At 47.8% G+C, this 25,905-nt stretch overlaps 1 protein-coding gene across 1 annotated transcript; it reads right to left on the minus strand.

Moving 5' to 3' along the window:
* Window positions 1-144: 144 nt before the first annotated feature.
* Window positions 145-24,030, minus strand: ZDHHC5 (zinc finger DHHC-type palmitoyltransferase 5). Its single transcript, XM_019414450.2, has 12 exons — window positions 23,741-24,030; window positions 19,257-20,471; window positions 11,385-11,506; window positions 7,836-7,993; window positions 6,642-6,814; window positions 6,384-6,486; window positions 5,707-5,798; window positions 5,137-5,269; window positions 4,405-4,528; window positions 3,841-3,953; window positions 2,298-3,157; window positions 145-1,477 (listed from the first exon to the last, which is right to left on the minus strand). Exons 2-12 carry the CDS (start codon window positions 19,358-19,360, stop codon window positions 1,312-1,314), a joined length of 2,148 nt encoding a protein of 715 aa, XP_019269995.1. The 5' UTR covers window positions 19,361-20,471; window positions 23,741-24,030; the 3' UTR covers window positions 145-1,311.
* Window positions 24,031-25,905: the final 1,875 nt, after the last annotated feature.

Below are 25,905 nucleotides of genomic sequence, written 5' to 3' on the forward strand. Positions count from 1 at the left end.
GTTTCAAGTAGTTATTTTCACTATAGTCCTGCCTAAAGGTGAGCCAGGACAAGAGAAGCTTATGAGGTTTTCTTTGTAACTTCCCACCAGAGACCATTCACCCTGCCTTAACCAGACAAAATAACACAAGTCAGGGGGAGCTGGTTAGATCAGGATTTCTTTTTATTCCTTGTTGGTTTAAAATGGCTAATCAGAATAAAAAATAAAAGGGCCTCTGTCTAGAGGCTGGGGTCTCCCCTATTTAGAGGTTAGAACCCAGGTACCCCCACTACCCAGCACCATACTGAGGTGGGCGGAGGGGTAACCCCCAAGGGACAATCGGAGGGCCCTAGGCCTGCCGCTCCTTCTCTCTATCCCGTTTTTGGCATGTGATGAAAAATATTGCTTTTTGGATTCATCTCTCCCGGCCTTGGATTTAAAAATGTTAACCGTGTGAGTTGGGGGAAGGCTCTGAGGGGACTAAAGGAGCCCACCCTAATCCCTCACCCCCAAGAAGCGGGGGGGATTATCCAATATTGTTTCTGGAGTTCAGCCAAGCTCGTTTCCTGATCTCCCCACCACCACCAAAGTCATGGGGCTGTGACCCCTTTCCTGGGGAAACTAAGTGCCAGTGAGCCTAGAAAACTAACTCTCCTCTCCAAGTCCTTCCCTCCTCTGACCAAGACCCCAGACTCGCCTCTCCCCCAGGTGTCTTTCCTGATCACTATGCACCAACAACAGGGGGTGCTGTTTCCTTAGTGGGTAACTGGGACAAGAGAGGGAACCACTGGAAAAGGAAGACTTCGATGGATGTCCCCACTTCTTTCCTGCTGGTCTGAGGAATGGGAAGAGTACGATACCCCTCCTACATATCCCTCCCTCATTTTCCCATCCCAGGATAGATATAGAATTTCTTTGATATTTATAATATATATATATGTATATATATATATATGTACACACACACCTGGTAACGCAGAGAGGAAAAAAATAGAATCCGTAACAACAATAAAAAAAATTATTTCTGGTTTAAAAATGATCTGGTTCCCTCCAGGGCGAGCAATTGCACAAATGTCCACTGAGTCTGGTCCAGGGGTTAAGGAAGGGAAGGTCTTAAAAGGTGAAGGGGATTGCTACCCCAGTCTCAGGGCCCCAACTCTCCAACTCCCCAACCCCACTGCATTTTATAAAACGCTCCTCATCCTCTTGGAATCGGTGGTTTAAAAAAATGTCCATGCAGGGCAGGGGAGCCCCTTGAGGAAAGGAAGGTGGCCACCTGGGGCCCTTTGGTGTAGGCGCAGAGGCGTGGGGCGGAAGGGAGGTGCTGAAGGCTCACACGGAAATCTCATAGGTGGTACCACCCACCCCTGACACCTTCTTGACTCCACCCCTTGTGGGGCTGCTGAGCGGAGGCTGGCCTGGGCCAGGGGAGGCAGAGCCTATACTCTTGGGCTGCCCGTTGGATTTGCTGTAGGCGGTCTTGAGCTGTACTTCATCTCTAGGAAGGAAAAAAGATAGGTGTCATCAGAACTGGGACACCAAACACAGAAAAGGGAGACTGTTTTAAAAATCACTAGAACAGGGGAGCCTGGGTTAAGGGCCCGACTCTTGATTTTTTTTAAGTTTATTTATTTATTTATTTTGGTGGGGGCAGGGGGCAGGGAGAGAGGGAGAGAGACTCCCAAGCAGGCTCCACACTGTCAGCACAGAGCCCGATGTGGGGCTCGAACCCAAGAACCGTGAGATCATGACCTGAGCTGTAACCAAGAGTTGGATGCTTAACCCACTGAGCCACCCAGGCAGCCCCTGACTCTTGATTTTGGCTCAGGTCATGATCTCACGGTTCACAGGCTCTAGGTCCGTGCTTAGGATTCTCTCTCCCTCTTCTTCCCCACTCGAGCTCTCTCCTCTCTCTCTCAAAATGAATAAGCTTAAAAAAAAAGTTATGAGAACTGATGTGCTTTTCTACATGCATACTTTCTTACCCAAACGTTCCCACCTATTTTATTGCCCTGCTTAACACAAACCTGATGCCCTATCTCCCCTATTTATTCCTTCTCTCCAACAGCGGCTACCTGAAATACTTGCTCTCAGGCAAATAAATACATTTGGGGAAGACAGGATGAAGATAAAAGTACTGCTCTTTAGGCTTTTAACAGGAATAGCCCATGCAGGCAGCTGGAGACAGTGAGCGAAATGAGCGATCTACAAGCAGGCGCCTCTGAGTCCACCTGCACACAAGTGAAGTCATGACACCTTATGTAGGCCCCGGGGCGAACTTTAAAATCCACTGAGGGTCAGGAAGGACTCATACTTACTTGGGGGTCAGTAATGGCTGCAAGGCTACTTCCTCTGCCTCGGAGACACCAGGTGGGGCTTTTTGGCTGCTGTAAGACATAGATCGGCCCAGGTACGGGGCAGTTGGGCCTGGTTCAGGGGACCCTAGTCCCCGGCCCCTTAGCCCATCTGGCTTGCCAAAACGGGGGGCAGCTGGGCGTCCCAGTGGAGTCTTAACCAAGGGTGATCTCTTCGAATCGTCTGAGGAGGAACTAGTACGAGGGGCATGGCCTGAGCCCGGCGTTGACTGAATGCCTGAGTCCCCCAAGCCTGGTTCTTCCTCACGGCCCGGGAGTGGGGGTGACTGGCGTAGCAGCTTCTCTCGTTCCTGGAGGGAGGCCACAATATGGCGCGACAGATTGTCGTACCGGACTGGCGAGGGCTCTCGGTGCGTTGGACCAGTTGGCACCAGACGTGGGTGCCTCTCGGCTTCCCGTTGCTGGGCCAGCCGGGCTGACAGGAAGGGAGAGGTGTAGCCTAAAGGTGGGTCTGGCTCAGGCCCTGCCTGCACGGACTCGAAATCAGGGCTGTCTGAAGGAGTGAGCAGGCTGTCATAGGACAGGCTTCCGTTGCGTGTCTGGTTGGCCAGGCTCTTATAGGAGGTGGAGGTTGTGCCCTCTGAACGAATGGACTGCAACTGGCCCAGCTCAAAGCCAGTGCCCTGGGCCGACTTGAGGCTGGAGGAGCGTGAGCCACTGGACAGTGGATCGAAGTGAAAGCTTTTGCCGAAGGTGGGAGAACGGAAGCTCTCTGGCTCCAAGCTGGGCTCCGAGCGGTAGCTGGGATGGCGGCTGCTCTCCGCAATCGAGGTTGGCTCCTTCAAGCTGTCCCCACGGCTCAACTGAGGGAGAAAATAAAGCGTGCTCTTAGCGCTCCTCCTCTTGTGACAGATCCTAGGCCCAAGAGTCCGTCAGAAACGGTATTTGTCATGTGCCGCCAGTATGCTTAGAACTTTTACACACATCATCTTGTTCAACGCCTAAAGCACACCTACGAGTTGGAACAAGTATCTCATTTTAAGATGCAAAAAATGAGGGACACCTGGGTGGCTCAGGTGGTTAAACGTCCGACTCAATTTTGGCTCAGGTTGTGAGCCCAGGGTCATGGGACTGAGCCCCGGGTCGGGCTCGGCGCTGAGGGTGGAGCCTGCCTAAAATTCCCTCTCCCTGGGCCCCTCTCCCTGGCTCACGCGCACTCTCTAAAATAAATAATTTTATTTCATTTATAAGTTATCTAAAATAAAACAACAAATATATAAAATAAGATACAGAAAACGAGGCTCGGAGAGGTCAGGTAACTTGCCCACGATGGGTGCTGAACTCAGATACGGTGTTGTCATCAGTGCTTTTATCTAGTCTGCTACGTTGCCCCCTCTTTGAAGGACACGCTGTCAAGGAGACTCAAGCCCATTAATGCCAACAATTGGTAAAATGTCTTCGGTTTCCTCCTCCCCTTCTCCGATATTCTTTTTCCCAGAACAGCTGACCTACATCAGAGCCTTACTTCTTACAGAGTACTGAGTACCTTGGCGCTGGAGGAATGAGGCATGGCGGCTGACGTACTGCTGCTGCTGTAGCCCGGCCGGTACTTGTACATGGTGGGTGTGGGAGGGCTGTCCTTGCCCAAGAGGCTGCTATCTGCAGGAAAAAAGGCCCGGGGACACCGCTTTACAAGCTGTTCTCTTAACGTGGCCAGCGCTCCTTGAAGGACGGAGGGAGAATAAGGTACGAACAGATACACCGGGCAACAGAAAAGTCCCGGGAACGTGACTTTGCTGCAGCCGAGACTAAAGACTCATACCGGCCCAGAACCAGAGAGAGAGAATGCACCAAAGAGGTCTCGGAGGTTCTTTGGTCTATCTGAAGGCCGACAGTACCCCCGCCTCCCCCGCCCCCACCCAATGACAAAAGTTCAGTTCACTGCAAACAGCTAAGTGGCATCCCCTTTCTCCTGTCCCGGCTGTCCAAAGAAGCGGCCCGAGGCCCACCCGTTGGGTGTTCTCAGCCACCCAACCTTGGCTCCCCGCCCTTGGCTGCCCGTCTTCTCCACAGCATACAGTAACCTTCTCACATCTGCCACTGCTCTTACCCTCATTAGTAGCCAGGCTGAGGTGTGTTCGTAGCCCCGTGTAACGGCTCAGGTCCGGCTTAGGAGGAGGTGGGGGTTCGGCATCTGCAGACTGGCTCTCCGTTATCTCCAAGCTTCCCTTAGACTGCATAAACGAGGGAAAATCAGATTGGAGAACTGGGTGTAAGGGCAGCTCCAAGGATTAATCAAACCGGTACAAGAGGGGCGCCAGAGTGCCAATTATGTATTTCTAAACTGGGACTAGAAGACAAGGGACAAGAGCCATTTGGGGGATGACAACGGATAAAGAAAAGTCTTCAACAAGGTTTAATTCTGTCACTTATTTGTTCATTTCCACCAACTATTTGTTGAGCTCCTACCATCTGGAAGCTGCTACATTAAGTCCTATGAAGACATGGAAATGAATGGACTCAAATTCTACCGTCAGTGAACTCACAATCTAATGGATAAAAGAAGATATGTACTTAACTAGTTTTTTAAAAGATTTTCTTTCATTTATTTATTTTAAGTAAACTCTCTACTCTCAGTGTGGGGCTCGAACTCACCACCCCAAGGTCAAGAGTTGCCTGCTCTACCAACTGAGCCAGCCTGGCGCCCCTGTACTTAAGTAATTTTTAACACAAGTCAGAGAGTGATAAATACCGTTAAGAGTAATGTCAACTAAAATCAAGTTTCCATCTCTTTGCCATGCAAGTCCCCAAGTTACCTACTTTACTTCCCTAACTTCCTCACCTTGCTTCTCCTCAGCTCTCCCTGGATACCATTGTCCATGATCTTCACAGTTATCTGCCCATCTGACACTTCTGGTCGAAGGAAGGGAGGTCTGATAACAATCGTCTTCTCTTTCTTTGGTCTTCCCAAGTACCTGAGTGTCAAGAGCGAGACGGCTTTCATTCACTCATTCTAAAATATCTATTGGTTGCCTACCTTGTATTAAGCATTTTTACAAATACAAGCACGGTCTCACCAAGGCAGCAAAAACCTTAGCACTGAACTGATTTCTTAGATTCCATGAAGAACTGCACCACGACTAGGCCTCTGGGCAGATACCTAGATCAAGCCTCTCTGCAATAAATCTCACCCTGAACTCTCAAAGGAGAGTAACCATAATACCTGAGGAATGTCAATTGAATTCAGAAGGTCCACTAAAGGATGCCATTTCTCTCCCTTGTAGGCACTTCCCATTCTAAGAGAACCCTCCCTAAATGACAGTCTCCCACCCAACCCCCCCCCAGACTAGAACAAGCCCAAAGACAAAAGCTTTGACCAAGAATGAACACTAGACCAGAGGGGTGGGTGTACCTGGGTGCTGGGGAACTGCAGAGCACACGGCTGACGTTGTTACAGCAGCCATTGGTGAAGGGATTCACACCTCCTCGGAATTTACCCGTAACCTAGAAGGAGCAAAAAAGGGCCCTATCAGTCAGACGATGGGACCTTGATCCCCAAAGGCCAAAACAAATCAATTATTGTGCACCCACCATTTGGGAGATAAGAAATGAGTAAAACACAGTCCTGCCGTCAAGAAGCTTCTACTTGTCATGGCTAAGAACGGGGTCTTCAGTTCAAATCCTACATCTACTTCGTGGTAGCTACTTGACCGTAGGCCCAGTGTTCTCATGTGAAATGGGGATACGCAGATAATATACACGTAAACAAGTAAGGTCACTGCTATTACGTGCACGGAAGTAAGTGTTTTCCTTTAAGCAGCTCTAGAAGCTTTCTGAGCACTGGCCTAGGTCTATTACTGTTTCCATCAGCTCAGAATTCAAACTGTCCAGTATATGAGTGAGCATTCTGCAAATGGTTGTTAACTGAGAATGGCTCTGTGCTCATGCCTGCATGAGGAGCGTGGACGCTGCATCACAGAAAGTACCCATCAAGCAGCCATCTACGGAAGCACTCCACTCCGCTCCTACTGGAGGACTAAGACTCCCGCGTCCAGCTCTACAGAGGTTTCCCAGCCCTTCTCCCCGTACCTGCTCATTGGTTGTGCGTCCCCTGGCCACCAGCACCACGTGAAATCCCGTGAGGCCAGCTACAGGGATGAAGAATAAGCCAGCCACACACATCACTGCCATTCTAAAGCCAAAGAATCAAGGAGAACAGAGCGGCTCGATCCCACCATCCCCGGCCCCTGCAACAGCCACGTGACCTTTGACCCGCACCACCACAGCACTCAGCTTTCCTCCTCCTCACCCCTCCCCAGCCCGAAACCCATAGGCCTTGAAGGATACGTGACAGCCGTGCGGACCCCTGAGAGTTCCTCCATGTGGTAGAGGACATAAAGGAGGCCAAAGCCAAACACACCCATAATGTGTGCTGTCAGGGAAAGGAGGAAGAGGAAGAAATAACGGTAGTTCCGGCGACCAATACAGTTGTTCACCCAGGGGCAGTGATGATCAAATTCCTAGGGGCAAAAAGAGAAAGACTGAGAAGCGTCCTTGGACCATAGCCCTAAATCGCTTCTGTCAACAGCAGGAACAAATGTCAGAACTGAAGTTTTACTTTCAGTAATACGTGATCAAGTTCACCGTTCAGTTGCAAAATTAACAACAGGCTCATGCAGTTTATCTTGCTCTATCAAGCTGTGAGGAAGACCTCCCAGAAGCTGATCAAAGTTTATCCAATGTGACCAAAGAACTCCAAAAGGGATGAATATCAGAGGCTTTGCAAAAACATCAAGATTCACGAGAAAAGAGGCCTGGAAGGAAAATCTGGCAGACCACTGCTTCCAGCTAAGTAAAAACTGATTGGAAAAAAAGGGTTTAAAAATAAAAGACGAGGGCTGCAGCAGTTCAAGCAGGAAGAGAAATATAGCTGTAAAGTCTGAATGCAAAGGACTGCATGATGTAGTAGATGCAAGAGGTAACACAAAGCCAGGACCAATAACCAAAAAGATGAGTCAAGGGACACAAGGTTAGGGCTATGAATCCTGGTGTCGGGAAAGCCCATTCCCATTTGGGGTCCCTCCTATAACAGACAAATAGTTATGCTCTCTACCTCTCAGGCGGACAGCTTTTTTTTTTTTTTTTTTTTTTTTTTTAATGTTAATTCATCTTTTGAGAGAAAGAGAGAGAGAAAAACAGAGCACGAGTTGGGGAGGGGCAGAGTGTGAGGGAGACACAGAACCCGAAGCAGGCTCCGGGCTCTGAGCTGTCGGCACAGAGCCTGACACGGGGCTGGAACTCACCAACCACAAGATCATGACCTGAGCTAAAGTCGGACCCTTAACCGACAGCCACCCAGGCGCCCCTCGCGTGTACATCACTGGTAACACTTTTTGACAGAGCTTCCATACGGCCCAGACCATTAGCCAGGGCTGTATTTCATCCATGACCCAGAATCCAGAGGATTCAATTCTTCTTCCAAGGGCGGGAAGAAGAGAACTCAGAGTAGGCACCCAGGCCGACCCCACTCAGGGTGCTTACCTCCACACAATTGTCACAGACACTGCAGTGGGAACAGCGGGGAGGACGGTAGAAACGGCAAGTGGCGCACCATTTCATGCGCACTTGGATGCCCTTAATCTCCACCGTTTTGTAAAGGGGAGCTCGGAAGTCATCTTCCTTGTCTTCATCCTCCTCAGCTGCAAGAGAGGAATAATCAGTTAAAAAACAACGGTGCCAGGACTGGACTCGGCACGAGGGATGCAGTGATATGTAAATATGGCCTCTGCCTTCAAGGAATTCGGTCTAATGGGTAAGAGAGAACAGGAACTAGTAACTAAAACCGTGAGATCAGCTCTGTACCCAACGCGACGGGAACACGGTGGGAAATGAGGTTCGGGAGAATATGACTCAGAGGTAGCTCTGACATGGGTATGCTGACACTTGGTTTACATATTACAAATTACATTTTTGAGGAAATACTTTACATATCAAAGCACATACACAAAGAGTCGGCATAATAGTTCAACATCTATACATGAAAACTACAGCAATCCAAGAGAGGAACTAACAGCAAGCTTGTTTTCCACGCACAAACCCCTTCCCCAAAAGAGCTTCCCCTATTCTATTAATCTCCTGTATATTTCAGTATTGTTTGCTGGCTCAAGACACTCTCCTTACCTGAATGCCCTTTCAATTCTCAACTATCAGAAACTCATGATCCTACTTCAAAACTGAAAGTACATTATTTGCCTTCTCATCTGCTGTGTACTATTTTTATTTTTTATTATTAATCTAGAAAAAATACATGTGCGAAGGAAACATTAAATAAACGAAGGAGCAGGGATTAAAAATTAAGTTTCCAACTTTTACTGATCTGGGGAAGTGTTTAGAATACAGATAGGTAAAAAAATGCAAGGTAAAGAACTGTATAAACAAAAAGATAGTTTTGAAAATAGACACAAAAACACACACACATTTGCTACAGATAAGTGGTATATATAAATGTTATACACATAAACCCTCAAAACACTGAGGGTAAATATAAATAGTAGTTATCTTTGGGCTGTGCAATTACAGGTGATATATTTCTTTTTTATGCTTTCTGCATAATAAATACTCACTATTTATTAAGGTCTTTTAGAAAAAGTTTCCTCTTGGGGTGCCTGGGTGGCTCAGTCGGTTAAGCATCCGACTTTGGCTCAGGTCATGATCTCACAGTTCGTGAGTTCGAGCCCTGCATCAGGCTCTGTGCTGACAGCTCAGAGGCTGGAGCCTGCTTTGAAGCCAGTGTCTCCCTCTCTCTGCCCCTCCCCTGCTCGCTGCCTCCCTCTCTCTAAAAAATAAACAAACATTAAAAAAACAGATAAAAAATAAAACAACCTTCCTTTTAAAGGAAAAAAATTAAAATGCTACTTATTTTGAAATTTCTGATCTTTCCACACCCATCATCTATCAGAAACAAGCGCTTTCTCTTCTTAAAACACTACACGGTTCTTTAGTTACTCTTAGACTTTAGCACACAGTACAGGAGATTTATTCATATAAACGTCATCCCTATTTGTCCTTCCACACTGAGCTATTTGAAAGCAAGAACCTTTAAAAAAAAAAGTCATCCCAAATGACCACGATAATGCCTTCCATATTAGATCAATAAATATTTAATATATGAACATTAAAGGCTCATTAAAACAGTCCTCTTTGGCTTTAGGGACTCCAAGTTCCTTCGGTTCAACTAATCTTTGAGACAGGAGTCACAAAGCACAGCGACACAGGCTTTGTGAGTGCAATGATCTCAGGAAAACCTCATCTCTCACTCTTAAAAGCTAACTTCACGTTTGACAGAAAAACTGGTTATCAGCAACAACCCTTATCGACTTCTAACTCTAGTGACGGTTCCTGACTCTCACCTCCTCTCCCAGAACAGCCTGCTTCTTCTGTAAGCACAACCCTTCCAACATGTGCAGGAAAGCACACCCTCACTCTGGAAGGCCTCTCTTCCACCATCTCCCTCGCCTGTCTGGTTCCACCTCCTCACGTGACCAGAGTGCTTCCATCTTCTCTAGCACACAAAAAAGAAAAAGGCCAAAAGCCTCTCTCTCCCTCTCTAGTAAGACATCCATCTTCTGCCTTCTCTAACTTCTTGAAAGAGTAATCCTAACATTCATGGACTCTGCTTCCTCACTGCCCATTCACTGCCTTCCAAGCCATGGCAGTTTGGTTTATTATTTACCTGTATTCTTCCCACACACATACATACCTAAACACACTATGACAACTATTCTCGTCAAGATCACAAATTCCAACGGGCGGTTCTGAGTTTTTCATACTGGATCGAATTTCTGATACTGCGAACCATCATGAACTTCGTGAACCTTTCTTATTAGTTCCCACTCTGTGCAGTTTCTTCTCCTACTAACCTTCTTACTCAGTCCCTCTTCAGTGGCTCCTCCTCCTCCTCTGCTCATTAAAATGTCAATGCTGGTCAGATCTGACCTTGGTTCTTTCCTTACCTTGTTGTACTTTCTCTAGACAACCTTACTCCCGTTGCTTCAAACACCACATGGCTGAAGCCTATGAGACCCAGGTCTCTGACAACTGCCAGCTGGCTGACTATACCTGAATGACCCATAACTATCTCAAGTTCAACATGTCTAATGGGCTGTCTTCCTTCCAAACCTGTTCAACATTCCTGTAACTCATATCTTGTTTTATGAAAATCAGCATCCAACTATCTCCCAAGTTAGGAACGTTGGGACGACCCTAGACAATTCCTTCACTCTCCTACTCTCCCCCAATAAGCAAACGGTCATGAAGAATTCTGTTGAGTCTACTGAAAAAAAGTCTATAAATCCAGCCTCAAATTCAAGTTCTCATCCGGTTTACATTATTGCAATTGCCTCCCAAAAGGTATCTGTACATTTTTATAAGATTTATTTTTGTAAAACAAAATCTGATCCCATGATTCCTCCAGTTAAAGACCTCTTGCTGTCCAAAGGAAGAAACAGCATCCATTAATTTAGCACACCAAAGTCTTTCACCATTTGGCTCTTCGTTTACCTCCTACACCGTCTGGCCCCACTGTGCACTCTGTCTGCTACCCCACTAAGCATGACATTCGTGGCTCCTGCTGCTTCCTCAGCCGAGAACACATTTCCCTGCCATCCTCTGCTTGAAGTCTTTCCTGCCTCCTCCTCGCAGCATTTCCCCAATTTATTCGGGTAGCTCCAAATGCTTCCCTTTTCTGTGCTCTCCCAGAACCCTGCCTATGCCCCCACCAGTTTACCCCATACTGTGATAACCGTCTAATCCACTGTAGATTATCATTGTGCCTACGGATAATGCCCAGCCCACGTGCTTGAAATGAATTTCTGATGAATGAGTAACTGAAAATCAAAGAGCTAACCCAAAGTGAATCACATGACTAGAAGTTAGGACATCTATTCCAGAAGACCCCAACCCGCTTTTCGCCTTAGACTACAGAAGTATCCCAAACCCCTAGGAGTCCTAAGGCCCGGGACCAAACATGTATGTCAAAAATCACTAATTTTCAAAGGTAGTGAGGAGGTTCCAAGAGGAGAGAGATCTTACCTCGAGGGAAAATCCCTGGGTCCATGAAGGTGGCCATGCTGAAGTTGGCCAGCACAAAGAGAAAAACAATGGCATTGTAGATGGGCACTGCAGGTGACACGTAGAGGCTGAGTCCTGGACAGCTGTACGGATAATAAAGAAAATGAGGGGATGCTCCACCACTCTGGACACCAATCATACAGCCCCACAGCTAGAAATCTTGCGTGTGCCACCTCTACGGTCTCAAATTATCTTTATCCTTCTCAACAAGTACGTCTAGTTTCCCACAGAAACACTCATTTTAGATCAAGGTACAAGACTCAGAATCTCTCCTACTGTAATCCCTTGTACTGAGGTCTGTGTTCTTCAGATTCATTCCTGCCCGGTGAATCTTTCCATGTTTCAGAACCTGTCCTCACCTCCTTTTAGCCAGGCACAAGAGCCGGGACCAAGTATGTAACTGACACCAGCCACATTCCCTTCTCGAGCAGCCTCAGGCTGCTGGATCTCAGCCATGCCCCACTGACCTGCACATTGGCACAAAGCATGGGATACCACCTGCCTCTCTGGCTCCCCTTCCCTCTTCCCAGCTGGCTTTGAACCACTCTCAACTGCCTAAAATTTCTTCCCTGCATCAGATATTCCTGAGAGTTTTATTCAACTAAAAGCTAGTTCTCAAGGGAGGCAGGGGGACCACACACAGAAAAGATTAGCTACCAAGACACAGAACTAGACCTCTTGAGGCCTATAAATGAAGCAGAAGAGTGGCAGGGCCAGGGGTGGGGGAGAGCAGGTATCAGACCAAATCAGCCCTAAATTCTATAGGAAAAAGAAACTAGCCAAACACAGCCAATATTCCAAGGGTCCAAACCAAAAGATATGCTTTAGGTTAACATTTCTTTGACAGAAGACAAAAGAAAAGGGTGCCCTAGTCCAGGGTTACGCGCCGTTTCTGTGAGAACAGGAGTCTGAGTAGGAAAGCCATAAGACCTCTTCCTTTCTCTGGGAGCTGGAAGTTTCAGAACATCTGATGCGCTGGTTGTTTTGTCAGTACTATCGAGTGCCCTCTCTCCTATCTCAGCTCAGGAAGAACTTCCCCTTACAAGACAGTGGCTAAGTACCCTAATCTGCTTTGTGGCTGAGAACTTAATCTCCAGAATGAGGACAGCATCTGTCCTTGTCCCCTTTATCTAGACCAGCCAGAAGGAAAAGGGAGAGTTCACTGAAAGAAAGGAAGAAGGGGCCAGGAGAACAAGACAGCAAATGAGTCAGGAGAATTAATCCACAGCAGCCCTGGATTCTGCTGACAGAGGAGCTCTATCTCCATCAAATCAAAATGCACAGCCCTGAACAAATCAGGACAATTTTCAGGAATTGAGCTCTCCAATCAGATACAAACTAATAAGAGCCAAAACTGATGGTCACAAAGCATCTCACAAGTCTTGACCACCTCCAACTATTTATTCAAATTCCATTTAGCCATTCATTAAAACCAAAAAATGTAAGTCAATGTTTATTGCGTGCTAGGCTTATTACATAGTAAATATCAATTAACTCTTTGCTTCTCTTGGCGGGTCAGCACATAACTGGGAAACAAAATAACGAAGCAAGGCGCAGGCACTGATTTCAAGGGAAAACAGACCCTCAGTCACAGCTCTCGTCTTACTCCAGCCACGTCTCCCACGGAAGCCTCATCCTGTGGCAGTTCTCTGGCTCAGAAAAGATGTCCCCATACTCTGGCAGGGTTTGGGGTGAATACAAGCAAGAAGAGGCCTTACACAGCCCCACCCAAAGCCTGACCTCCTAGGCTCTTTAGGAGGGAGGGAGAGAAACTGAAAACCAGTCATCCAGGTCAGAGCCCCTCCCTAGCACTTAGCTGTCGCTTCGATTTCCGCCAGGGGAAGAGGAGAAGGGGTGACTCACTGGACTCCTACAGCCTGGGAAGATAATTAGAAGGGGAAAAAGAAATGGAATCCTTAGAACACAGAGGTGCCCATGATTTAAAAGTCTCATTCCTAGAATGGACAACTGTAGCCACTGTGGCCTCTCGAGCTTCAGACAAACTACAGGTTCCTCAATCCCTAAGGGAAACGAAGGTGAAGGAGGAGGAGATGTCAGCCCCTCCAAGGCCCAGATGGCCGTCTTTCTGACCCCATTCCTTCTTCAGCTTCTCCATTTCCAAGTGAAGAAAATCACCCAGTTTTTCTTGGGTGTGCTGCCAACCACCACCCCTGGATAGTTGACGTCACCCCTGCGACCTTCTTTTTCCCCTCCAAAGACTTTATTTTTAAGAGTAACCTCTACACCCAACGTGGGGCTCAAATGCACACCCCCAAGATCGAGAGTCGCCTGCTGTACCGACTGAGCACGCCAGGCGCCCCACTCCTGCAACTTTGTATCAACTCGTCCCGGCTGAAGTGTGTAACCCCAGAATCCAGTTCTGGTATCTGTTGCCAAAATAAAGCCCATCCCCACAGGAGCAGCATCTAGAAATGATGCAAGTAAGTCAACTTCACAGGCAGCACCTGCCCCTAGATTGAAATCCAACCCACTGCTTCCAACCTTCACACTCTAGCTGAGGGAACACCCCACCAAGGAAAGGCGTGAAGGAACAGAGTCCGTTCCTGCCACATCCCATACTCTGCTTGGCTCGTGGAGAGGTTTGCAGTTGCTATAGTACTTTGCCAGATTCCTAGGTGACCACTCCAAGTGGCCTGTCTGAATCTGTTGCCTTCGATGGAAGGAAGGGAGGAATGAGCTGAGGAGGAGCTGTCGGGGCTGGTCCTCAGCCTATGGCAATAATCACAGGGCTCCAAAGCCTAGGGAGTGGCCGTAGCCCAGAAGGCTGGCTGACTCACTGATGAGACTCCCAGACCTATACCAACCCAGGAAGAACAGGTTCTTCTGCCCACCCATCCAGTACTCCTGTTTTCAGGGAGAGTGGGTTTCATTACCCACACTCCCCGGGGCACCTGGCTGGCTCAGATGGAAAAGCATGCGACTCTTTATCTCAGGGTCGTGAGTTTGAGTCCCGCACTGAACATGGAGATTACTTTAAAAAATAAATAAAATTAAAAACAAAAAAAAAAAAACCCACACTTCTGAAAATCTGTTTCCAAGCCCTCTCTAACACTTCCCTGTTATAAAAAATGGTTAAGCTGCTGGTAAGAAAAAAGTAGGAGTCAAGGAGCTTTGGCTCCTAATCCCATCTCAATCAATGCTTTGCTATGTAGCCTTAGGTAATCTGCAAACTCCAATCGTGTTACTTCAGCTACATAATAGATATGAGAATGAAGGAGACATATCTGAAAAGATCCTGGAATTCTTTTCTAAACCAGCTGTCTTAATATTGAGCATTCACTGGATAGAAGGCATCCCCCCACACCAAAAAAACCCCACATGATTAACAAACACCCTCATCATCAATTATCATTCCAGCCCCACCTTCATCCTTAATTCCACTTCCCCTCTGTGAGGTACTAGAAATTCAAGAACACTTAAAACAGAGGCGCTAAGCTCCTGAAGCATAGGTCTATGGATTCCACCGATGCCTGGCACATAGTCTATGGCTACTGCTCCTTGTTGATGAGGCAAGGCTGGAACGAATATTCCACTTCCAGCCTCTAGGGATCCTCAAGATTCCAGGAGAAAACGATTTCTCCCCTTCTAGGTAGGTAAGTTTCTCTTAAAACACTTGATTTGCGGTGTCTTTACGCACACTTTCAAGCAGCCGAGAGCAAGATGTAGGACTTGGGCACTTATTCCTGGATGTGAAAACAACGTGGGAAGTAAAAGGAACATCCACTGCTCAATTAATGCCCTAAATCACGAGGCTACTCCCACTCAAATCAGGTGCTAGCACCTCTGCAGTCAAGAAAAAAAGGACCAGAGGGAGAGGCACTGAGGTTACCCAACGCCGTTGGTAAGAGTTGGGAGGGGCTAGAGGCAGGAGCTGAACAGCAGAAAGCACTCTCATGGATGGGACACACTGGAAAGACCATCATGGATTTCCAGACAACCCTGACATTTTTTCCTTCCCGCAGAGGACCGCCTGCAGCAGAGATCTTACCCCTACGCCCTCCCTCCAACTTGAGAAGTAGACACACAAAGAGACACTAGTTGACTTAACTCACAGCTCAAGGAGATTTTAGGAGAGGCAATTCAGTGGTTTATTTCAAACCTTACTGCCAGGAGTCCTAAGAAAGACTCAGGGATCCCCGAAAGAGGCAAAGAGGAGACACCAAGCGGCTGGGCCTCTCCACACCAGCCTCACTTGAAGCAGAGCAGCCCCCCTCTCGTGTCTTACGCACTGGGCTTCCACGGAAGATCTCACTGGATAAAGGGTCATGGTGCTCAAGTAAACTCCTCAAGGTCAACTTCTTCATTACACAAAGAATAGCTCCACAACGGTGAACAGACTTTACCAAAATTAGTCTCCTGACCCCCAAAACAGTGCTGATTCCTCTTACCTGGCACTGCCCCCCACCCTTGCCAATCACGAAAGGGGACTTAAACTAAGATAGATGAGGATCCAGACCCATTACCTTAAACACAGCATCTAGGACCTAACTGGGAGGAAGAGGGTTCCTTCATCAGACACTCTCCTTCCCAGACAGCGAAAGAGGAAAAGAATGAAAACAGAATCCTCAATAACTCTCCTGCTCAGTTTTGGTACAGGGCAAACTGAGCGAATGGAAAGGAAGGGTTAGAGTTCTGAAGGGAAGGCCTCAACTGTTCTACTCAAGCTTTTCCAGGGCACAAGGTCACCCTTTGATGACCAAGCCCAGCCAATAATTTCTGCTCACAGCTTTCCCTACCTGACAGGGAAAGATGGAGGGTAAATTGTTCCTAATGAGTTCCTAAGGCTACATGCCTGCACTAATTATGTCAGCCGACTGAGAGGGACTCTCCCTCCCACTTCAGGTTCTCTAGGCCCCAAAGTCATCCCCTCTTGGGACTCAGACTGATGTAAGAACAGACAGTTACAGGCTAGTGAACAGAACAGGAGGAGGACAGAGCAGTTACAGATTTAGGGTCCCAAATAGGAGCTGGTTCAAAGAGAGCCTTTCCCTGGGACGCCTGGTTGGTTCAGTTGGAGGAGCGCTTGACTCCTGATCTCGCAGTTGTGAGCTCAAGCCCCACGTTAGGTGTAGAGACTACTTAAAAATAAAAATTTTAAAAACAAAACGAGTCTTCCTCTGGTTTATTTGAAACCAGAAATTCTTTTTTAGGTTGTAAATAGTTTCAAACAGGGAGGTTCTCCAAAGAATTGAATCTTAAAAGAGATAGAATCCACGGGGGAACAGTTTTTGAGAACAGGAGCAGCTCAGCCCAGACCTACACCTACAGAGGAACCGCTATGGTCAGATGGAAAGGAAAAGATGATAATTTCACAGGTACCAAGAGGTAGGTGATAAAGAGAAATAGGGTGTTTGTCTCCATGGGGAAGAAACGAGCCCAGAAACTTGTCCTGAGGAAACTGCCAAGGGAGACTCCAGCTAGGACAAGGCTCTTCTTCGAACTCTGGATTGGAGGCAGTCATTCCAAAGTCCATACTGTCCAAAATTCTTTTTCCTGGGGCTGAGACACCATGGAATTAGGAGGGCCCCTACTTCCAGGCACCAGGGAATGAGAAAGTAGGTTAAATAGCTTCAACTATCAGTTGAGAAAATGCCTACGTCAGGACAACTCTTTGTGGCGAAACTGGTAGAACCAGCCAAGCACTTTAATGGCTCCAGATTAACAAAATAAGAATGGGGCTTCTGCCTGCCCTATCTCAGGAATAGGTGGGTTGGAAGAAAGAAACCTCTCCGTGAGTCCCTTCAATTTCTTAGCTGCCCCAAGGCTGTGCCTTTTGAAGGAAAACAGACCCTTCCGAATCAAGCAGGCCTTAAGGTGACACCTTTAGGTGTCAACCTGGTCTTATAATCTATCCCTCCTGACACAGCACCGCAACTGCCACAAGGATATACACAACCCTTGGTTAAAATGCTGATTCAAGGGGAGCCCAGCTGGCTCAGTCAGCAGAGCAGGAGACTCTTGATCTTAAGGTTCTGAGTTCCAGCCCCATGTTGGATGTAGAGATTATGTCAAAATTTTAAAATCTTAAAAAAAAAATGCTGATTCTACTTGCTGGCCGTAATAGCAGAAACCAAAACAAGTCATACTGAAGACTCACACCTCCTTCTCGATAATCAATGCACAAAGGACAGAACACTGAGGGCGCCTGGGTGGCTCAGTCGGTTCAGCATCTGACTCCTGGTCAGGAGATGCTGCTCAGGAGATCAAGCCCTACATCGGGCTCTGTGCTGACAGCATGGAGCCTGCTTGGGAATTTTTCTCCCTCTCTTTCTGCCCCTCCCTGGCTCACACACATTCTCTCTCTCAAAAGGAATAAACTTAAAAAAAAAAAAAAAAAAAAGGACAGAATACCGAACATGTTGAATTTAAGCAAGAGAGACAAACTATGAGAGGTAAAGTCAGAGAAGAGTAGGGCTGCTTTAGATCCTTGAGGGACTCAACAGGCATGCTCAGGCTGGAGAGCTGAGGGCCAAAGAATCCTCCAGCCTCCAGAGGAACAGGTGAAAGTTGGAAGATGCTCATACCTCAGATAAGAGATTCATTTTTTTTTTTCCCGTTTAAGACTCAACAGAAAAACATCATTGCTTTCCTGACTCTACTAGCCAAGCAACACAAATCTTTTAGAATTCCTTTTGGCATCTGAAGCTCAACTTGGGGCAGGAGGTGGGGGGGTGGTCTTCCTCCCCTCCTCGAATTTAATAACTGTTCTAGGTTTCTCCGCATAATAGTAACTGCTCCCCTCTCCCCCCACCGCCAGCAACTCCTGCTTCGTTTTTCCTTTAAGGAGTCGAAACTGCTTTTATTCCCTATCCCGTCGAACCATCTCCTTCCTCTTGCCAGCAACCTCACACTGCTCTCAATAACACCTCACAATTAGGTCTGAGCCTCAATCTCGGCAAAGTGAACTCCCCAGAAAATCTAGCATGCTCTGATTGTTCCAAGAGCTACAGCTAGAACACTAACTCAGTGACTCAACAGTTTAAGGCTCGGAAGCCGGGTACACGTTAATTTATAAACAGGTAACAGCAAAGAGGCTGGCCAGGTGGGTAACAGCTAAAATACAGGATGAGGGAAGATCAATCAGTCTCCTCCAGTGACCGGCAGATGAACAAAGTCTGAATACCCTAAGCAGGAAACCTTTCGATGCCAACGGCTCTTCCTAATAGGACCAGGGAATGCAAGAATTACTGCCATCCCCTCAGCAGGGAGGGATGTGAAGGCAGCCCGCCAGGGCTCTTCCTAAATAAAGCCTGCCCTTTCCCAGTGGCCTTCACTTCTCCAGGCGTCGGCTCTTAAGAGTACAGAGAAAACCATCTGAGTAACACAAAAAGCCCAGCTGTCTCATTGGTATATCTTCTAAATCAATCCTGCAATTCTCCAGTATGCTCAGCTCCAGAGAGCCCGGGGAAAAGCCATTACTCTGTGAAAAACCTCTCATCTAGTCTGGTTCTTTCTCTCACAGAACTGATTGCTTGAGCTGCTTCAAGCCTCTCTGGTGGTTTCCTCCTACTTCCTTCCTAGTTCACGATCATCTCGTGATGGAGCTGGATAGGAAAACACAAAGACATCTGTGATTCCAAAGGAAGGGAAGCAATGGAAGGTAGGGGATTCAGAAGAGTACAATTCATACATAGCAAGGCTGACAGGACAGGCTTTTTCGCACTCGTCTCCCCAGGTCTCTGAGGTTTGTTTTCACCTCACCTCACCACACCGCCCAGGCCTGGCAAGTAACTGGCAAAACTCCAGAGAAACCGTACCCCCCCACCTCCCACGGAATGCCCCCCCAGATACCACCACTGGGGGAGAACTCACGTAAAGGCAAAGAAGAGGGTCGTAGCTCCCACTAAGAAGATGGCGGCTGCGGAGACTGGAACATACTTGCTGGGCTTGAATCTCTTTCCAGACTCTGCGGGCATGTTGGAGCTCTGATGGGAGGTCTGCCCTGCCGCATAGCCCAGGCCCACACAGCGGCAGAACAGACAAGAAAATGGGATGAGGGAAGCAGCGGACAACGAGAGCACAGAAGGAAACCAGGGGAAACCGAAATTGTGAAAGTATCACCCTTCCCCCTCCCAAATAAAACCAAAGGTCAAAAGATCTCAAATGAAGGAAAGCACATGGGAGGGGGAAAGGTGATTCGAAATGATGAATAACCACCTCCCCAGAACAAGGCAGAAGGAGAGATTAAGAAACACAACTCGTACGGTCTACAAAGAGGGGACAAACAGCAGGCTGTACACATGCAAATGGTTGCGGGTGGAGAACATGGGCCACCAGACAGATCGAGGAACAGCTCATGGATGGAGGCAAGTCTTCCAAGGGCAAGAAGGGGAGCCTGTCAGGCAGGGCAGAACACCTCGGGCAAGGCAAAAGTCTTCTGAGGAGACACTATAGCACCTCCAGGACTACCACACTCCACAAGATGTGAGGTGCCCCTCAGAGAGGTGCGCCCTGTGTTTCTATTTTAATCCAAAAGGGAACCTGAGGCCCCTTCCAGTTCTGAGAAGCGGTTTTCACTGCGGTCCTCGTCCCTTTTAGGCAGTTTCCTCAATGCCACCACTCCCACACCTTGACTTCAGGGTCTGTAGTCCAGCAATGGTGGTTTAATTTTATTTATTTTCTCTTGATGGCTAAAGCTGGGCAGCAGCTGTTACAAGGTTGAGTTGCAAATCCTTTTCTTCAAAGGGGGAGGGAAAACAGAGAGAGAGAGAGAGCGCGCGCGCATGCAAGCGAGCTTGTCGGTCTTCAATCTCTTGTCATTCCCAAGCCCCCTAAGGGCTCCGTTTCCTATCAAGTTCATGCAAAACTAAGGAGAAACGTAAAATCCCTGAAGGCATGTTCTTCCCAACAAGCAAAATAAGATGAAGAAATCAATTCCACTCAACGATAGTTTTAAAAGGGTACTGTGGATGATGAAACCAAAGTTCCAAAGAAGTCCCTGTTTCCAGGTTAGTCAATGTCTCTGATCTTTCTTCTTCAGTCTTGGGCTTTCTAGATGCAGAATTCAACTGGGTTACAGTGATTCACCTGGAAAAAAAAAAAAAAAAACCTTTATCAGATAAATTCTTTCAGGGAATTTCTTGAAAACATCATGACTAAACCCCACAGGCTACTCTGTTTAAAAAGTGCCTTTTATGGCATACATTTCACTTATGTGCAGGTGGGAAAGGACTCTGAATTGAGAGAACAACGGATTCACAATCTTTACTTCTTCTCAGTGCTGTTCATATTGGAAAGAAGAACATGGCTTCACTGGCCTAAGGTCATCAAAGAACTAGCTCTTATAAGGGGTGCGTCTCACCTGACACCAACGGGCAGTAACAAATATCAAGAATATCAAAATCTAAAAACATACAAGGGCACCGCGGTGAAGGGCAGTCCTAGAAAAGAGACTTCTCTTTAGAAAAAGAGAGTATTTATTGCAACAATGAAAAAAGAAGAAAGTAACCTCAAAATTAGGACAGTATGTCTCATTTCCTTTCTGTGTAGGTCTCTGTCTCTTATCTCTCTATGCTTTTTAGTTATAACCCTGAAGAGGCAGATGCTGAGTTTTTGGTCTGCTGGAATAACCCATGAAAGGACCTGGGTGAGAAATGTCCTTGAACTGAGAGGTGAGCCACTCTCTATGAGACACCAAGTCAACCATAGGGGCTGGTCCTGTTCTTGCCAATTCAACACCTTATTCCTACACTGGCCTAGCAGAAGTTCAACTGCGCCCCACATTCCCCATATGATTAAGAGTAACAATTATTTCTGTTGACGGTAGTACCCAAATAACACCAGCACTTTGGATTTTATAGGATGCTTTTCATCTAGTGATCTCAAAGCACTTAACTCACATTATCTGGTGACACAGTCCCTTACCCCACTCCATAAAATTGAAGGCTAGAGAATGCCTGAGGCCATTCTACTTAATCGCTTGAACAGTCAGGTTAAGAACCAGAGTTCACATGCCCCTTTGCCAAACCAAAGCCTTTCTACCACTTTCTCATCCACTACACTACTTGCCCAGTGATTACATTTTGGAATCTGAAGACCAAAAATTTTACTTAAGTTAGAATTTAAAAATAAAAGTTCAGGAGTGCCTGGATGGCTTAGTTGGTTAAGCATCTGACTCGTGATCTTAGCCCAGGTCTTTATCTCAAGGTAGTGAGTTCAAGCCCTGTGTGGAGCCTACTTTAAAATAACTAACTAACTAAATAAATAGGTAAAAAATAAGTTTATTTGACTGAAGCAGTCTGCTATTTCCCTTAATACCAAAGGCAGAGATTCAAATGTCAGAAGATTCAGACAACAAAATACAAATGTGCCCTGGAATTTACCGCTTCCTCTCTTACCTGTGGTATGGAAGGCAAAGGCACCTTCCTTCAAGATTCACTGTCTCTTTCCTTAAAAAAACAGAGTTTTACAGGGCCAAACAGCAATATTAGAATACAGTGAACACTTAGAGACTATAAGAAATTGTTAAAGGCCTAAAAAAGATAAATCCCCTCTGGCTCTTGATTTTATGATTATTTAACACTGAGTTTCTATAGGACTGAAAGCCCAACCGTCTCAATTTAGGCCTGAGTAACTTTGTAAACACTGAGAAGCAAATTCTTGGTTTGTGGGCAGTACTATTAAACTTACCCCTCAAAAGCCCAAAGATGTAGAGAAGGCAGAAAGCTGCACTGCTTAAATTTTACCCGAAGTAATAGCATTTAGACACCTTACTTTATTTCAGATTGTATTTTCTGACAAGAAAAAAGTCACATGGGCTCATATTGCCACAGCAATACAGGGTCACAGGGTCATAAAAGGCCATGCAATTTGGGGAGTACTGTGACGGGAAACAAAAGAGATCAGCATCTGAAATCTTAGGGCACATATGTGAGAAGGGAGAAGACAAAAACTGAACAATTTACTCGGCATAATAAACACACACCAAGTCTTAACAGAAGAATGTGCTACGGGCAGTAGGGATGAGACTGCAAGGTGAGTGTGGTTCGTCACAGCCAGCAGTCTGGATCCATACCAGCATGAGAAAGGTGTACAAGAATGTGTATGACACATGCAGACACAGAGTAATCTACCGAATGGAAATATGTATATGTAAAACAAACTATAGAGTGCTCCTTATCAAGGCTTAACACAAGTGGGTACCTCCTTAAAGGGGGCGGATGGGTATGGGCAGTATTACCATAACACAAGTGTTATTTGTTGAAATAAAGTAATGTTAACAGAGCAATATAGTAAATCTGAACACAAAGCAACCAAGATATCATGGAATAATCCACATGTCAAGATGTTGGCTGGAGTCAAGCATAAGTTTAATACTGGTGTTACTACATAGGAGGTATGTATGTATGGCAATACGATTCCTGTAAGCATCAGGCGGATTTTTAAAAATGGGTGATTATGAGCATTCTGAAGAGATTTGATAGAGTACAGAGGGATACTGGGACAAAAGGACAGGGATGCTAATATAAGATCAACCTAGACAAAATGGTACTAAGCAGGAAGTGAAAAATCCAACGCAAATAAAAGGACCAGAATATAACACATATTCCTTCCATAACTTTTAAATCACTTTCTTACTTCTCGTTAAAGTGTTTTCATTTGGCCAAGTGGGTAAAACACTTTCCACCCCTTTGTCCCACAAAAAGAGACCTATAGGTAAAATATTGGCCAACACATTCGAGCTCCACTAGCAAAAAGTACAAAGTACTAAAAGCACGGAGCACCCAGCTGGTGGGGGTAGGGGGAGAGAGCGGACGGATGCGAGAGAACAGGTAACAGGATGAAGCTTGAGCCAAAATAAGTATCAGCAGAGGAGGGCAAGGGACCTGAAATGCAGGGAGGCAAAAGGGGAACAGCACCCAGTCGCCACCCTGGAGCTGGAGACGGAGAATCACCATACGGGGCAGAGCTGGCTGAGACCGAGAAGACGGAATCCGCGGCCGCAGGGCCCACCGAGGCTGCGGGAGACGGCAGAGCCCGGGGGCGCAGGACCGGGGGCGGAAGGGGCGGCGGCCGGGCGCCAGGCGCGCAGGGACCAGGGTCCCGGGCCAGGACCGGGCGGCCGGGCACTAACCCGTCCAGAGCCCCGGCGGCCGCGGATCCCCGGCCTCTACTCGTCGTCCGTTTCCGGGGCCCACGGGTCCCGCCGCAGTTGGATGACCCGGCCCGGAGCAGGAATGGGGCCTCAAACCACCTCCCCCCTTTCTCGGTCCCCCTTCCCTAGAGGTCACTCTCCCCTCCCACCTCCCTGGCCCGGCACTTCCGGTTCCGCAGGGGCCGGTGTACCCGGTACTCACCCCCGGCGCGGTTCCCGTCACCGCCGCCGTCGTTGTCGCCGCCGCCTCCCGGCAGTGCCGTCCGGCCTCTGAGAGGCCGCGCGCGGCCCCCGCACGCTCCACGCCCGCCCTGCTACGCGCGCTCCCGCTCGGCGACGCTCGTCTTCGAGCCGGCGCGCGGCCGTTGCCCTAAGTGCCGGGTCTCGAGCCCTCCCAGCGTTCCCATTGGCTCCCCGTCCCGGGCGCGCGCGACGTCTCGCGCGGGGCACGTTTCTCTCATTCATGCGGCTCGCGCCGCCGCGCCCGCCCCCGCTCACTCTCCCATTCACCCATAGCCCCCACCCCCACTCCGCTCCAGGGCGTGCGCGCGAACCCGGCGACCGCGGCGACCTCGCGGCCTGATTGGCTGCAGGAGCACGGCGCCGTACACACGCGAGAGAACGAGCGCGCGCGCGCAGGGCCGTCGGGTTCCGCAGACGACTGGGAGAGAAGGATTGGCTTACTGCGGAGTCGGAAAGGGGGAAATGTCCGGGAAAGTCTTTTTCCTGCTTCCCATAGGCTAGCCCCACAGTATCCAGGAAGAAATCCTTGGAAGTAAAAATAATTACATGTGTGTGCTGGAAATACTCAAAAGCAAGGACCTAGCCTCTCTCATTCTCTAGAACCCCTCCAAGGAAGTGTGGTACGACCCAGACAGGCTTCCTGTGTAACCAATCGCCAGTCGGCCCCGCGGTCCTCGCCTTTCAGCCCCTTCGTGCATTGGCTAACCCCTTGGAGACGAAATAGCTCCCACCCAGCCAACCACCTCCATTTTCCATTTTTTTTTTTTTTTTCTTGGATGGCGAAAACTTTATTTAAAGCAATCTTAACGGAGGAGTCCTCGGTCGAGCGAGCTCCCTAGTGCCAGCAGAATCCCGGGATAATAGAATGGTCTGGCTGGGGCTCGCGCACGGTGGGGGCGCCTGGACTAGAAGAGTCATGTGGGGCGAAGCTCCTGCCCAGGCCCCGGAGGAAGAGGAAGGAGAGGGGCGCCAGTCTTGCAGCGTCCGTGGTGCCGACCGTGGCAGGAGGCGCAGGGAGCGAGCGCCTTGTGAGGCGGTGGCAGCCCCCCTGAGTGCCAGAGGGCTCTGGGCTTCATTTCCTTAGTTTCTCACTGCTGCACAGGGGATGGGCGCCCGCTTCCCTAACTTTGCCCAGTCCGGGAATGCAGGCTAGAGGACGGCTGTCAGCCCTGGCGAGCTGCTGGCCGACCGCGAAGATCACAGTGCCACACTTTGCCCTAATTAGCCCTACACAGCTGTGAACCCAAGAGGAAGGCCAGGTGTTGTTCTCTCCTCATTTAGCTCAAGGCCATTTCTCTTTTGAAAGCAGCTCTGGCTATTACATAACCAAAGTGTTCCAGCAGCCACTTCTCTGAAATCAAGGTTCTTCACCTGTAAAGTGTGATTCTAAATCCTGCGGTGTGTCCTCGGGTTTGGTGTCAAATGTTTCTGGTTTAACTGTAGTCTGATACTTTAGTACTAGGCAGCAAGATAAAGGACAAAGGTTTTCTGGGATCTAGTCTAGCTCCTCTGACATGGCGTATATAATCAGGTTCTAGTTCATTCTTTAAAAAAAAAAAAATTAACGTTCATTTATTTTTGAAGGGGAGAGAGACGGAGTACGAGCGGGGAAGGGGCAGAGAGAGAGGGAGACACAAAATCTGAAGCAGGCTCCAGGCTCTGAGCTGTCAGAACAGAGCCCCATGCAGGGCTGGAACTCATGAGCCGGGAGATCATGACCTGAGCAGAGGTCAGATGCTTAGCCGACTGAGCCACCCAGGCGCCCCAATTCATCCCAATTCAGGATTTCAGTCCATTTACTGCAACACACTATAGAATTCTGTAACTGGCAGTGTGTACTAGAAAATGAAAGCCCCCCCCCTTTTTTTGATAAAAAATGAAATCTTGATAACATTTTAGACCATATAAAAGGCAAAGCTAAGGTATTATTGGAGACACAGTATTTCTTTTATTTATAGAGGCTTTTCTATCTGTAAATCAGGTTAATTTGTTTCCTTAGGAAATCATATTTCACTTTTCTACTGCATATTTTTGATTTTAAGACTTCATTTCCCCAAATTCACAAATTGGGCGTATTTCTTTTCCTACTTTCAACAGTCTAATAACCTGTCAGTTGTCTTGTCT

This window comes from Panthera pardus, unplaced genomic scaffold, assembly GCF_024362965.1.
Source record: "Panthera pardus isolate Hobbes unplaced genomic scaffold, ASM2436296v1 HiC_scaffold_12, whole genome shotgun sequence".
Classification (NCBI taxonomy): Eukaryota; Metazoa; Chordata; class Mammalia; order Carnivora; family Felidae; genus Panthera; species Panthera pardus.

What these genes read in the sequence shown, in the direction of transcription:
- ZDHHC5 (XM_019414450.2), bottom strand. Translation starts at nt 19,360, where the DNA reads ATGCCCGCAGAGTCTGGAAAGAGATTCAAGCCCAGCAAGTATGTTCCA. An exon ending in CTCATTCCTCCAGCGCCAAG is followed by an intron (nt 3,158 to 3,840) that starts GTACTCAGTACT and finishes TTTCTCCCTCAG; the next exon opens with TTGAGCCGTGGGGACAGCTT. An exon ending in CAGCCATTACTGACCCCCAA is followed by an intron (nt 1,478 to 2,297) that starts GTAAGTATGAGT and finishes TTTCCTTCCTAG; the next exon opens with AGATGAAGTACAGCTCAAGA.